The following is a 16,133-nucleotide window of genomic DNA, read 5'->3' as shown; positions in this document are numbered from 1 at the left end:
TAATAATTCTCTCTCTCTCTCTCTCTCTCTCTCTCTCTCTCTCTCTCTCTCTCCCAGGTGATTTGTAAGGTGTTCTTCAAATATAATAATCTCTCTCTCTCTCTCTCTCTCTCTCTCTCTCTCTCTCCGTTGAAGACCCTACCCTACCTTTTCTTTCGATAAATCAGTTAAATTAGCATATCAGCAAAATATATATAAAAGCCAGCAACGCAATTATCTTCATATAAATATGACACGAAGATATTTTTTTAATAATAACAACGGACAATGTTAACTAAAATATTATTGTTTATATTAGCCTTTTATTTAAAAAAAATTTATAATTATGACCTTTTTATTTCAGGTGTCTCAGTCATCAGAGCATTTAGGAAACAAAACGAATTTATTCAGGAATCTCTGTCGAAGATCGACCAGTTCCTTAAGGCTGTCAGTTTCAATGTCAGTTCAAACAGGTATTATTATTATTATTATTATTATTATTATTATTATTATTATTATTATTATTATTATTATTATTATTATTATTATTATTATTATTATTAACAAACATATGTATACAGAAATTATGTATGATAAATTTCTTCCCTGTGGTACATCTACAAATATAAGGAACAAAACATCATATATATATATATATATATATATATATATATATATATATATATATATATGATATATATAATATATATATATATATATAGGGATATATATATATATATATATATATACATATATATATATCTAATATAGATATATCGATATATATATATATATATAGATATATATACTATATATCATATATATATATATACTATATACTATATATATATATACATATATCTAATCTATATAGATATATAGATAATATTTTTTATATCATTATATATATAGATAATAAAATATATATATATAAGATATATATATATATATATAATATAATAGAAGAGCTATATATCTAGATATATATATATAGACTATATATAGAGATATATATATCTATATATCTATATAGATATATATATATGATGGATATATATATATATATATAGTAATATCTCTATATATATAATAAATAGAGATAGAGATCTAGTAGATAATAGATAATATGATATTTTATAGAGATATATATATAATTATCTATATATATGCTATATTTATATATCTATCATATCTATACTATATATCTACTGATCTATATATATATATATATATATATACATATATATATATATATTAAGATATATATATATATATATAGTATAATATTTATATATATCTATAATATATATATCCTATATATTGAATAACTTGAGCACGAAGTATATAAAACGTGATGCTATGTATAAATAAAGGTTTTTTGCCACGAAGGACAAAAATGAAAAAACAAGTTGGCCGAGTACTTTCGGTCCTATTCGGACCCTTTACTGAGGCATACTGATTTTACAAAGAACACCATAGTCAAAAGAAGGCTTAATATACAAAGTGACACTTCCACATTAGCCATAAGGGCGATTTTCACTCTACAGAGAGGAGGAGGAGTCATAGGCTAGCCACACCTTGAAGGATACCCGCGGTAAACAAGTGATTCTTCCAGAAAAAACAGTACATTTTGAAAACAACACGGGAGCATATACAATTTAATATCATGAATTTTTACACAAATTTTCCCAACAAAAATTATTATTAATGAGAAGACGAAAGAATATATATATATATATATATATATATATATATATATATATATATATATATATATATATATAATATATATATCGAGCAAAAGAAAGGGGAGAGAGAATATCGAACCAGAGAGAGAGAGAGAGAGAGAGAGAGAGAGAAAAATTAATAACTATATACATGTGGGAGTAATTTATTAGTTGTTCATTTATTTTGAGGTCCTTCATAAACATCTTACAAATATATGGGACCAAATGGTACATTCCCAGACTAAGATTTAGGTTGTTTTTATTAGTGATTTGTATAATTGCCGATTCCAGTAAATTTCTTGAAACATAATCATTAGATCTAGCAATTACCGAGGTATCACCCCAATTAATACAATGAGATTTTTTCACTCAGGTGGATAAACAGTGCATTTGAAGTCTGGGCTGTTCTAACTGAATACATATGCTGCTTAACCCGAACACATAAATTTTTACTAGACTGACCAACGTAAAACGATGGGCAATCCTTACAAGGAATTTTGTAAATGATGTTGTTATTTGTTACGGGACTATTCTCAATTAGCATATCTTAATGGTATTGTTATAAGAGATCACTACATTAACATTAAACGATTTAAATATTGATTTTATGGTTTCAAATCCACAAAATAAGGTAAGCTAAGTACATTTTTAGGCATTTCTTTTTCATTAATAGCAACATTATAAAACTTTTTATGAGCTTTTTGATAACATAAATCAATTAAATGAGGTGGGTAGCAGAGATCGTTTCCTATCTTTTTTATGTATTCTATTTCTTGGTCCAGGTATTGTGGACTCGTGATACGCAAAGCGCGTAGGAACATAGAAGAAAAAATTGAAATTTTAATATTAAGATGGTGGCCAGAATAAAAATGTACATATGTTAAATTATTTGTGGGTTTTCTATAATACTGAATTTGCATTGGAAAGATTCTCTATGTATTAATACATCTAGGAAAGGGATGACATTGTTATTTTCAATTTCAACAGTGAATTTTATGGATGGCACTAAATTATTCAATTTAGACAGTAAATCATTTACATCGATACCACCAGGTAAGACAACTAAGATATCATCGACATATCAGTACCATTTTAAGGGGATAAGTGTGATATTCGGGAGGTGTTGTCTCTCAAAAATTCCATATATAAGTTTGAAAGGAGAGGTGATAAAGGGTTACCCATGGCCATACCAAATATTTGTTGGTAATATTCTCCATTAAAAATAAATCTACAATCACAAATACATAACTTAATTAAGGAAATTATGTTACTAACGGACATAGGCAATTCATGCAGTACAAGTTCATTACTTAAATATTCTCTCTCTCTCTCTCTCTCTCTCTCTCTCTCTCTCTCTCTCTTCTCTCTCTCTGGTTCGATATTCTCTCTCCCCCTTTCTTTTGCTCGATATATATATATATATATATATATATATATATATATATATATATATATATATATATATATATACATACACATATTTATATTTTCTTTCGTCTTCTCATTAATAATAATTTTTGTTGGGAAAATTTGTGTAAAAATTCATGATATTAAATTGTATATGCTCCCGTGTTGTTTTCAAAATGTACTGTTTTTCTGGAAGAATCACTTGTTTACCGCGGGTATCCTTCAAGGTGTGGCTAGCCTATGACTCCTCCTCCTCTCTGTAGAGTGAAAATCGCCCTTATGGCTAATGTGGTAGTGTCAGTTTGTATATTAAGCCTTCTTTTGACTATGGTGTTCTTTGTAAAATCAGTATGCCTCAGTAAAGGGTCCGAATAGGACCGAAAGTACTCGCCCAACTCGTTTTTTCATTTTTTCCTTCGTGGCAAAAAACCTTTATTTATATATATATATATATATATATATTATATATATATATATGTATATATATATATATATATATATATATATATATATATATATATATATATATATATATATATATATATATATATATATATAGTATATATATATAGATATATATATATATACATATATATATATATATATATATATATATATATATATATATACTATAATAGATATATATATATATATATATATATATATATATATATGTATATATATATATATATATATATATATATATATATATATATATATATATATATATATATATATATATATATATATATATATGTATATATCTATATATATAAGATATTATATAGATAGATAGATATATATATCTATATCTAGTTTATATTAGTTATATATATATATATATATATAGAAATATATATAATATATATATATATGGAATAATTATCACATCGAACCGTGGAGCCATTTATATATCAATTCAAGCTACAAATGTCCTTTAATATCTAAATTCACTTTACCTCCCAAATGATATATTCTCATATATGTACCGAAGGGGAATTTTTTAATTGATAATAATTTCGTCCCCCCATGGGATCGAACCACCGTCCAAGTGGACGGGGACGAAATCAGGACAGTCAGTGACGCTATCCAATCAGCCAACAGAGACGCTATAAGTTCATATCGATTCTGACCTTACAAATCACCCTCGATCTGGATGCTTTCGTAATTAGAATCGATATGGAACCCCGTCTACCATGTTGGGCCAATTCGAGCGTTGACAGCACGTAGCCTTTTGTTATGAATAATTATCACATCGAACGTGATCCATTTATATATCAATTCAAGCTACAAATGTTCCTTTAATATCTAAATTCACTTTACCTCCCAAATGATATATTTTCATATATGTACCGAAGGAATTTTTTAATTGATAATAATTTCGTCCCCCCATGGGATCGAACCACCGTCCAAGTGGACGGGGACGAAATCAGGACAGTCAGTGACGCTATCCAATCAGCCAACAGAGACGCTATAAGTTCACATCGATTCTGACCTTACAAATCACCCTCGATCTGGATGCTTTCGTAATTAGAATCGATATGGAACCCCGATCTACCATGTTGGCCAATTCGAGCGTTTGACAGAACCGTAGCCTTTGTTATGAATAATTATCACATCGAACCGTGATCCATTTATATATCAATTCAAGCTACAAATGTCCTTTAATATCTAAATTCACTTTACCATCCCAAATGATATATTTTATATATGTACCGAAGGGGAATTTTTTAATTGATAATAATTTCGTCCCCCCATGGGATCGAACCATTGTCCAAGTGGACGGGGACGAAATCAGGACAGTCAGTGACGCTATCCAATCAGCCAACAGAGACGCTATAAGTTCATATCGATTCTGACCTTACAAATCACCCTCGATCTGCATGCTTTCGTAATTAGAATCGATATGGAACCCGTCTACCATGTTGGCCCAATTCGAGCGTTTGACAGCACGTAGCCTTTTGTTATGAATAATTATCACATCGAAACCGTGATCCCATTTATATATCAATTCAAGCTACAAATGTCTTTAATATCTAAATTCACTTTACCTCCTAAATGATATAATTTTTCAATATAAATGTAACCGAAGGGGTAATTTTTTAATTGATAATAAGTTTCGTCCCCCCATGGGATCGAACCACCGTCCCAAGTGGACGGGGACGAAATCATGGACACTACCAGTGACGCTATCCAATCAGCCAACAGAGACGACTATAAGTTTCATATCGAATTTTTTTTTTCTGACCTTAGCAAATCACCCTCGATCAGCATGCTTTCGTAATTAGAATCGATATGGAACCCCGTCTATACCTATGTTGGCCAATTCGAGCGTTTGACCAGCACGTAGCCTTTTGTTATGAAATAACTTTATCACATCGAACCGTGATCCATTTATTTTTTACAATTCAAGCTACAAACTGACCAAATTATTTAATATCCTAAATTCACTTTACCTCCCTAAACTGATATATTTTCATATATGTACCAAGGGGAATTTTTTTAATTGATAATATTTCGTCCCCCATGGGATCGAACCACCGTCAAGTGAAGGGACCGCAAATCAATGGGGCCAACTTTTTTCAAAAGTTGACCTAATCCAATTCACCAACAGAGACGCTATAAGTTCCCCCCATATCGGGAGTCTGACCTTACAATCCACCCTCCGATCCTTGGATGCTTTCGGGTATTCTAATCCGATATGGGGAACCCCGTCTACCAATGTTGGCCAATTCGACGTTTTGACCGCATTAGCTTTTTTTATGAATAATTATCACATCGAACCGTGATCCCATTTATATAATCAATTAAGCTAACAATGGCCTTTTAATATCTAAAGTCACTTTACTCCCAAATGAATTTCATATATTACGAGGGGGAATTTTGTTAATTGATAATAATTTCGTTTCCCCCCATGGATCGAACCACCGTCAAGTTTGGACGGCGAATTCAGACAGTCAGTTGACGCTAAATCACTCCCAGTCAACAGAGTACTCTATAAGTTCCATATCGGGATTCTGAAGCTTTACAATCACCCTTCGAAATCTGGATGCTTTCCGGTAATTGCGAATTCCCCGTATGGAATTTTCCCCTCTACCATGTTGGCCAGTTCGAGCGTTTGACAGCACGTAGCCTTTTGTTATGAATAATTATCACATCGAACCGTGATCCATTTATATATCAATTCAAGCTACAAATGTCCTTTAATATCTAAATTCACTTTACCTCCCAAATGATATATTTTCATATATGTACCGAAGGGGAATTTTTTAATTGATAATAATTTCGTCCCCCCATGGGATCGAACCACCGTCCAAGTGGACGGGGACGAAATCAGGACAGTCAGTGACGCTATCCAATCAGCCAACAGAGACGATATAAGTTTCATATCGATTCTGACCTTGACAAATCACCCTCGATCTTTTTGGATGCTTTCGGTAATTAGAATCGATACTGGAACCCCGTCTACCATGTTGGCCAATTCGAAGCGTTTGGACAGCACGTAGCCGTATTTTGGTTATGAATAATTATCACATCGAACCGTGATCCACTTTAGATATCAATTCAAGCTACAAATGTCCTTTAATTAGTCTAAATTCAACCTTTACCTTTCCCGAAAGGATGAATTATTATTTTTCATTATATGTAACCGAAAGGGCGGAATTTTTTTAATTTGATAATAATTTCGTCCCCCATGGGATCAGAACCACCGGCCAAGTGACGGGGACGAAATCAAGGACAGTCAGTGACGCTATCCATCAGCCAACAGAGACGCTATGAGTTTCATAATCGATTCTGACCTTACAAATCACCTCGATCTGGATGCTTTCGTAATTAAATCGTATGGAACCCCGTCTACCACTGTTGGCCACTTCGAGCGTTGACAGCACGAGCCTTTTGTTATGAATGAATTAATCACAATCGACCGTGATCCATTTATATATCAATTCAAGCTACAAATGTCCTTTAATATCTAAATTCACTTTGCCTCCCAAATGATATATTTTCATATATGTACCGAAGGGGAATTTTTTAATTGTAAAATGCTACGTGTTGTCAAAAGCGCTACTTAACTACCGGAGTCGAGGCGGGTTGATGTTGTCTCCAAACCAACGAATACTTCAGCGCGAGAAAGTATTTGAGGTGAGAGACGACATATACCTTTGTAAGCCTCTCAGCGGTGGTTGAGTGGTTATGGCTTCCACTGACGTTCCTGGATTTATAATGTACCTGCGTTCGCGCCCAAGTACAGGTAAATCTATTATCGAGAAAAATTCCCCTTCGGTTAAGCATATATGAAAATATATTAATTCCGAGGTAGAGCGAATTAGATATTAAAGGACATTGTAGCTCGATATATGTATATGAATCACGGTAATGTGATATGACTTATGTAAAAATGCTACGTGTTGTCAAAAGCGCTACTTAACTACCGGAGTCGAGGCGGGTTGATGTTGTCTCCAAACCAACGAATACTTCAGCGCGAGAAAGTATTTGAGGTGAGAGACGACATATACCTTTAAGCCTCTCGCGGTGGTTGAGTGGTTATAGCTTCCACTGAGGTTCCTGGATTTATAATGTACCTGCGTTCGCGCCCAAGTACAGGTAAATCTATTATCGAGAAAAAATTCCCCTTCGGTTAAGCATATATGAAAATATATTAATTCCGAGGTAGAGCGAATTAGATATTAAAGGACATTGTAGCTCGATATATGTATATGAATCACGGTAATGTGATATGACTTATGTAAAATGCTACGTGTTGTCAAAAGCGCTACTTAACTACCGGAGTCGAGGCGGGTTGATGTTGTCTCCAAACCAACGAATACTTCAGCGCGAGAAAGTATTTGAGGTGAGAGACGACATATACCTTTAAGCCTCTCGCGGTGGTTGAGTGGTTATAGCTTCCACTGACGTTCCTGGATTTATAATGTACCTGCGTTCGCGCCCAAGTACAGGTAAATCTATTATCGAGAAAAAATTCCCCTTTGGTTAAGCATATATGAAAATATATTAATTCCGAGGTAGAGCGAATTAGATATTAAAGGACATTGTAGCTCGATATATGTATATGAAATCACGGTAATGTGATATGACTTATGTAAAATGCTACGTGGTTGTCAAAAGCGTTACTTAACTACCGGAGTCGAGGCGGGTTGATGTTGTCTCCAAACCAACGAAATACTCAGTGCGAGAAAGTATTTGAGGTGAGAGACGACATATACCTTTAAGCTCTGCGGTGGTTGAGTGGTTATAGCTTCCACTGACGTTCCTGGATTTATAATGTACCTGCGTTCGCGCCAAGTACAGGTAAATCTATTATCGAGAAAAAATTCCCCTTCGGTTAAGCCTATATGAAAATATATTAATTCCGAGGTAGAGCGAATTAGATATTAAAGGACATTGTAGCTCGATATATGTATATGAATCACGGTAATGTGATATGACTTATGTAAAATGCTACGTGTTGTCAAAAGCGCTACTTAACTACCGGAGTCGAGGCAGGGTTGATGTTGTCTCCAAACCAACTAATACTTTCAGACGGCGAGAAAGTATTTGAGGTGAGAGCACGACTATTACTTTTAACCTTTAAGCCTCTCCGCGGTGGTTGATGTTATTTAGGCTTCCACTGACGTTCCTTCCTGGATTTATAATGGTTACCTGCCGTTCGCGCCCCAAGTTACAGGTAAATCTATTATCGAGAGAAAAAATTCCCCTTCGGTTAAGCTAGATTGAAAATATAATTTAATTCCGATGTAGACGCGAATTAGATATTAAAGGACCATTGTAGCTCGATAGTATGTTATAGGTGAATCACGGTAATGTGATATGACTTATTGGTAAAAATGCCTACGTGTTTGTCAAAAGCGCTACTTTAACTACCAGGAGTCGAGGGCGGGTTGATGTTGTTTCTCCAAACCAAACGAATACTTCAGCGCGAGAAAGTTTTGAGGTTCAGAGACCGACATATACCCTTTAAGCCTCCCTCGGGTGGTTGAGTGGTTTATAGCTTCCACTGACGTTTCCTGGATTTTATAATGTACCGTGCGTTCGCGCCCAAGTACAAAGGTAAATCTATTATCGAGAAAAAATTCCCCTTCGTTTAAGCATACTATGAAAACAATATTAATTCCGAGGTAGAGCGAATTAAGATATTAAAGGACATTGTAAAGCGCGATATAATGTAGATGAATCAAGCGGTAATGGTGGATATGACTTAATGTAAAATGCTACGTGTTGTCAAAAGCGCTACTTAACTACCGGAGTTCGAGGGCGGGTTGATTTGATTGTTTTCATCCAAACCAACGAATAACGTTCAGCGCGAGGAAAGTATTGAGGTTGAGAGGACGCCACCTATACCTTTAAGCCTCCTCCGGCGTTGGTTTTGAGTGGTTATAGCTTCCACTGACGTTCCTTTAGGAGTTAATAATGTACCTGGCCGTTTCGCAGCCCAAGTTCACAGGTTAAATCGATTATTTCGAGAAAAAATTCCCCTTCGGTTTAAGCATATATGAAAATAAAATATTTAATTCCGGGTAGGTAAGCGAATTAGATATTAAAGGACATTGTAAGCTCGTATATAGGTTTATAACTGAAAAATCACCGGTAATGTGATATGAACTTAAAATGTAAAAGGCTACGTGTTTTTTTTTGTCAAAAGCGGCTACTTTAACTAACCGGAGTCTAGGGCCGGGTTGATGTTTGTTTCTCCAAACCAACGAATAACTTCAGGCGCGAGAAAGTAATTTCTTTGAGGTGAGAGAACGACATAATACCCATTTTAAGCCTCGTCGCGGTTGGTTTGAGTGGTTTATAGCTTGCCACTGACGTTTCCTGGATTTATAATGTACCTGCGTTCGCGCCCAAGTACAGGTAATCTATTATCGAGGAAAATTTCCCTTCGTTAAGCATATATGAAAATATTAATTCCGAGGTAGAGCGAATTAGATATTAAAGGAGGCATTGTAGACTCGATATATGTATTGAATCACGGTAATGTGATATGACTTTAATATTTATATATTATATACTATATATATATATATATATATATATATATATATATATATATATATATATATATAATCTGAATATAATGTCACCCACAGGTGGGTAGCTGTTCATCTGGAGACACTCGGCAACATCATAACCTTTTCAGCAGCCATGTTGAGCGTCCTTGGCCGAGAGACGATTAGCCCTGGAATCGTGCGGGTCTCTTCTTGTGACCATATGCCCTTGAAACCCTTAAAGGTAAGTGCCCGCCTACCAGAAACAATGCCCAGGAAAAGATAATTGAGATAACTGACTATAGTCTATAGATGAATGTTCCAGGACATTTTTCGTTTGGAAACAAAGTAATTTATTCAGAATAAATTATCTAAATTAATTAAAATCCTTTTGTCCAGATTACGATGGTCCTCAATTGGCTGGTTCGTATAGCATCTGACCTCGAGGCTAATATTGTATCGGTTGAAAGGATCAATGAATATATACAGGTAGGTGGCTGCTTTAGTCAAATAAGAGTCCTTATTATTATTATTATTATTATTATTATTATTATTATTATTATTATTATTATTATTATTATTATTATTATTATTATTCAGAAGATAAACTTTTTTTCATATAAATAAGCCCTCTACAGGGACCATTGATATGAATTTCAATCTTCCAAAGATTATTATTATTATTATTATTATTATTATTATTATTATTATTATTATTATTATTATTATTATTATTATTATTATTATTATTAGAGAATGATCAAAATATCGTCTTGTCCTAAATCATTGTCTATCAGTCTACACCGAGACTTTGACCAACCTTTTAATTCCCAACAGAGAGAACAAGAAGCAGAATGGAAGGTGAAGGAGAAAGAGCCGTCTGCTTCCTGGCCGGAACTGGGCAGCATCTGCTTCCAAGATTACGAGACGAGGTACAGACCTGGGCTAGACCTCGTCCTCAAGGGCATAAGCTGTAACTTCAAGCCGTCAGAAAAGGTTGTGTATTTATTGTTTTGTAAGATTTGCACATTGAGGACACACTGATTTTTCTCATTTTTGTTTCGAGGTAATCATTATAAATAAGCAACAAAGAAACATTAAGGCTTGTCCACACTAGGAAACAATGTGAGCAAGGAGTTTGCAAACTGTTTGGAAACATTATCAAACAATGTTTCCCAGTGTGGACAGACCTTCTGTCTTAGGACATTTTCCTTGCAATTAAGAATGAGTAGGACATATGATAAAAAAAAAACTACAAATGTTATCTGTGAGCTCTTTTTAGTACATCTGCAAACTTATGCTTGTAAATCAAAGGACAATTACAGAATTCATATTTAGTATTTTCTTCAAAACAATGGTTACAAAAACATACACAGCATTGAAACCTAGTCTATCAGAATGTTATTTTAGAAAGATAGGACATAATCTATAACACCCCGTAGGGGGCTGGTGCCGTCAGTGCACCCTCATGTGGTGCACTGTAGGCATTACTTAGGGTTCTTTGCAGCGTGTCTTCGGCCCCTAGCTGCCATCCCTTTCATTCCTTTTACTGCACCTCCTTTCATATTCTCCTTCTTCCATCTTACTTACTTTTCTCAAGCCTCTCCTAATAGTTGATTTATAGTGCAACTGCTTTGAGGTTTCCTCCTGTTACACCTTTCAAACCTTTAACTACTCTCATAGGTCCCAGTGCTTGGCCTTTGGCCTAAATGCTGTATTCAATTCAATTCAATAATCTATAGCATGGTAATTGTTAAGGACAACAGGTAAACGTCCTAATTCTAATCGACAGGTGGGTATCGTTGGCCGGACAGGAGCAGGTAAATCCTCCCTTACATTGGCGCTCTTCAGGATCATAGAGTCATCTGGAGGCTGCATCTCCATCGATGGCGTCAGAATCTCCGATATTGGTCTCCATGATCTCCGAAGTCGACTCAGCATCATTCCTCAGGTTTGTGAGATAAACGAATTAAAATGAAATGAAAACGAGATAGAAAAAAGGAGCTAAGATGTTGGACACTGAGAGATATAAATGCCTAAATGTATGTGAATTTATTTAGCATGTTTTTTTGAGAAAGGAATAAAAATTTAATAAGATTACAAAAAGGTGCTAAGATGTTGGACACTGAGAGATATAAAGGCCTATATGTATGTGAATTTATATAGCCCGATATTTGGATGAATGAATAAAAATTTAATAAACTTACGAAAAGGTTCTGAGATGTAGGGACATAGAGAGAAATAGATGCCTATATGTGTGTGAATTTATTTGGCTTTTTTTTTAAGGGGAGGGGGCCCAGAGGGAGGGTATAGGAGTCCCCCCCCCGCTATCTAAAATCAAAATGCTCATTATTAAGATGATAACCAACAGTTTGTTTTTTGTTTTTAGACAACAAAGAGAGATTAGTGCCAATGAAATATTTTTGCTGTTTTGATTTGTAGTTAAAACACTGCAGCTAGCGTAGCATATATATATATATATATATATATATATATATATATATATATATATATATATATATATATATATATACATATGTGTGTATATATATGTATGTATGTATATATATATATGTATATATATATATATATATATATATTATATATATAAATAAATGTATATATATTTATATATATATATAATATCTCATAATTTCTTCAAATTTCTTTGAAGTTGGAGCTCAGGGCTTTGTAGTGACAAACGTATCCAAAAAAGAACAAGGAATTTGAGAAGTTAAGAGGGCGTTGTGGCTGTTACAATTTCATATGTATCTGGTAAAAATGACTAGTAGATTATATTATATTATATTATATTATATATATATATTATATTATATTATATTATATTATATTATATTATATTATATTATATTATTGGTTGAGTGGCTTCCTAACAATTCCGAATCTGGTGGTAAACTGGCGTATTTTACGAAATTTGAACAGTTCCATAAGTTTAAAGCACAGCTAATTCATTTCAGACATTAAAACTAATTTTTATTTTACGCTTGTTACATACATACCACCAACAAGTTGAAAACAAGTCCCCGACCGGAAGTGCAAAACGAACCTTTAGGAAATACGAGACACTCATATAAAGCACCTGTTAGGAAGCATTGGTTGAATACAAGTTGTATCAACTTGTATTCGACTCGTGATGTGTATGTGATAAGTTGGCGACATGTTGATGATATGATGTAGCTGTTATGGGTGGCATCCTAACACAGTCAATTTTCACATTTCTAATCCTACGCCGCGTAGGATCCCGTCCTTTTCAGTGGGACTCTCAGGCTGAACCTGGATCCCTTTGAGGATTGCAGCGACGCCGAGGTCTGGCGATCTCTGGAACTCTCTCACTTGAAGGAGTACGTAAAGGCACTGCCCAGTGGGCTTCAGCATACCGTTGACGAGGATGGGTCTAATTTCAGGTAAGGATTTATAGAATTATTAATGTTATTATCCAAAGAAACCTCATAATCACATGAGTTAATAAAATAAAATGAAAAAGAAAATCCACAATAATATGTGTGTTAGATCAAACAGACATATTGTGGATTTTCTTTTCCATTTAATGTTATTATCATTATTATTACAAAAATCCTCATTAGTACTATACTGATTATTCATTGGGAAGAGTCATAATTTGAATGTATTCCACCATCATGAATTATGACAGAAATATATCTCACTGTCATAAATTATGACAGAACAGGAAATATATGTCTTCACCATCGTGAGTTATGACAGTTTTATCAACCTCACCATCATGAATTATGACAAGTACATCAACATCACTTTCATGAATTATGACAGGTAAAACCAGGTCAACATCATGAATTATGACAGGTAAATCCTCACCATCATGAATTATGACAAGTAAATCAAGAATAATGGTAGGTAAATCCACCTCACCATCCTGACTTATGACAGGTGAAACCAGGTCACCATCATGAATTATGACAGGAAATATTTCCTACCGTCGTAAATTGTGACAGGAAATAAATGCCTTCACCATCATGAATTATAATAGGCAAATCGACTTCACCATCATGAATTATGACAGGAAATATATTTCACTGTCATAAATTGTGACAGGGCAGGATATATATATGTCTTCACCATCATGAATTATGACACTTATATCAACTTCACCATCATGAATTTTGACAGGTAAAACCAGCTCACCATCATGAATTATAACAAGTAGACTCTTTCACCATCATGAAACATGGCAGGTATATGCAATTCACAATCATTAATTACGACTGCTAAATATATCTCATCAACGTCATGATTTATGACAAATAAATAAACCTCATCACAATCAAGAATTATGACAGATAGGTGCGTCTCATCACCATCACGAATTATGACAGGTCAATAGACTTCACCATCATGAATAATGACAGGAAAAACCAGCTCACCCTCATGAAATCCTTTGTATCTCCCCTGCAGCGTCGGTCAAAGACAGCTCGTCTGTCTAGCAAGGGCGTTACTTCGTCAGTCCAAAGTCCTGGTGCTGGATGAGGCAACGGCAGCGGTTGACTTAGAGACGGATGACCTCATCCAAACTACCATACGAGAACAGTTCAAGGACAGTACCGTCCTCACCATCGCTCATCGCATCAACACTATTCTGGATTATGACAGGTATGTAGTATGGTTTGCCGTTTTTGATCATTAGGACCCGTAAATGCATTTCGCTAACTTGAAAATGACACGTGAACTCATCTCACTCTATCCTGAATTGTGACTGGTATATATAATTCATTGTCATGAGTTATGACAGGTAAATACATTGCATTATCTTGAATTATGACAAGTAAATATATTTCATTCTCTTGAATTGTAAAAGATATATATATATATATAATATATATATATATATATATATATATATATATATATATAATATATATATATATTAATACTTTTGAAAAAGTTATTAATATCTCATTGCATTACCATGACCTCTTGGGTAAATATCAATCACATAACACACAACACAATACATTAGTGGAATATATAGCAAAACCGTTAAAGCTTCCTCGGTGAGTAAGCCTACAAATTACTTTGTTGTTGTTCTTGTTGGGGCTTAGGAAAGGTCTATGAAAGAGCCTAAAAAGGTCTGAGAAATGTGTTTCACGTTGAGTTAAAAATACAGGAATTTTACAACAGGAAATTTATGATTTATTTATTAGAATGAAAATGTGAAAATGACATTATGTGTATGTTAACCAGTGCAGAACAATAATTATTTTTAATAAAATATAGCATATTTATTTAAATTTTCGTCGGAGAAACAAGGCTCTATTTGACCATAGATTTTAGCACGTTTTAATTTACTTCAAGTCAGGAATATATATAATATTTACAACTTATGCGTGAGGGGAAAATCTTGCACACGTCCCGAGTAAGCTGGAGGTCAGATCACGCCTTGTTATAACAACTGCTCTCTCATATCTCCAGGGTCCTGGTACTCGACCAGGGACGGATAGCCGAATTTGACACGCCCACTAATCTCCTGGCGAAGTCTGACTCGATCTTCCACGGAATGGCAAAGGATGCTGGGATCATATCATAGTGTCATATTAACATTAGCATCATGTGTAGGTTTAGTTATGTACATACATACATACATACATGCAGGCGTGTATACATGCAGACAGGATTGTACCTTTGTGATGTATGGTTGCATGGTTACTGATTTAGTGGTTAAGTGAACAATTGTGAAAGACCTTTTAAGAATATATATATTATATTAAATTTCATATATATATATATATATATATATATATATATACAAAGACAGAGAGAGAGAGAGAGAGAGAGAGAGAGGGAGACTTGTAATTCTTTATGTATATATAAGCAGATTGATTGATACACGTAATTTATAACTCATAATCATATATATATATATATAATATATATATATATATATATATATATATATATATGATATATATGTATGTATGTAGATGTATATATATATATACATATACATATAGATATAGAT

The 16,133-nt window shown here is 33.6% G+C and overlaps 1 protein-coding gene across 1 annotated transcript in view; it reads left to right on the top strand.

The window, feature by feature from the left end:
- The window catches only part of LOC135226164 (multidrug resistance-associated protein 1-like), a 36,634-nt gene extending 20,761 nt beyond the window's left edge, over window positions 1-15,873 (top strand). Inside the window, exons 25-32 of the mRNA XM_064265605.1 lie at window positions 344-452; window positions 10,223-10,364; window positions 10,520-10,609; window positions 10,958-11,116; window positions 11,913-12,071; window positions 13,379-13,545; window positions 14,573-14,767; window positions 15,587-15,873. Of these exons, the coding sequence (XP_064121675.1) occupies window positions 344-452; window positions 10,223-10,364; window positions 10,520-10,609; window positions 10,958-11,116; window positions 11,913-12,071; window positions 13,379-13,545; window positions 14,573-14,767; window positions 15,587-15,701 (1,136 nt within the window). The 3' untranslated portion in view covers window positions 15,702-15,873. The remainder of the gene's footprint in view (window positions 1-343; window positions 453-10,222; window positions 10,365-10,519; window positions 10,610-10,957; window positions 11,117-11,912; window positions 12,072-13,378; window positions 13,546-14,572; window positions 14,768-15,586) is intronic.
- Window positions 15,874-16,133: the final 260 nt, after the last annotated feature.

The sequence above is a fragment of the Macrobrachium nipponense genome, chromosome 14 (genome assembly GCF_015104395.2).
Source record: "Macrobrachium nipponense isolate FS-2020 chromosome 14, ASM1510439v2, whole genome shotgun sequence".
NCBI classification, from domain to species: Eukaryota; Metazoa; Arthropoda; class Malacostraca; order Decapoda; family Palaemonidae; genus Macrobrachium; species Macrobrachium nipponense.
This window is presented reverse-complemented; position numbering and strand designations above follow the sequence as displayed.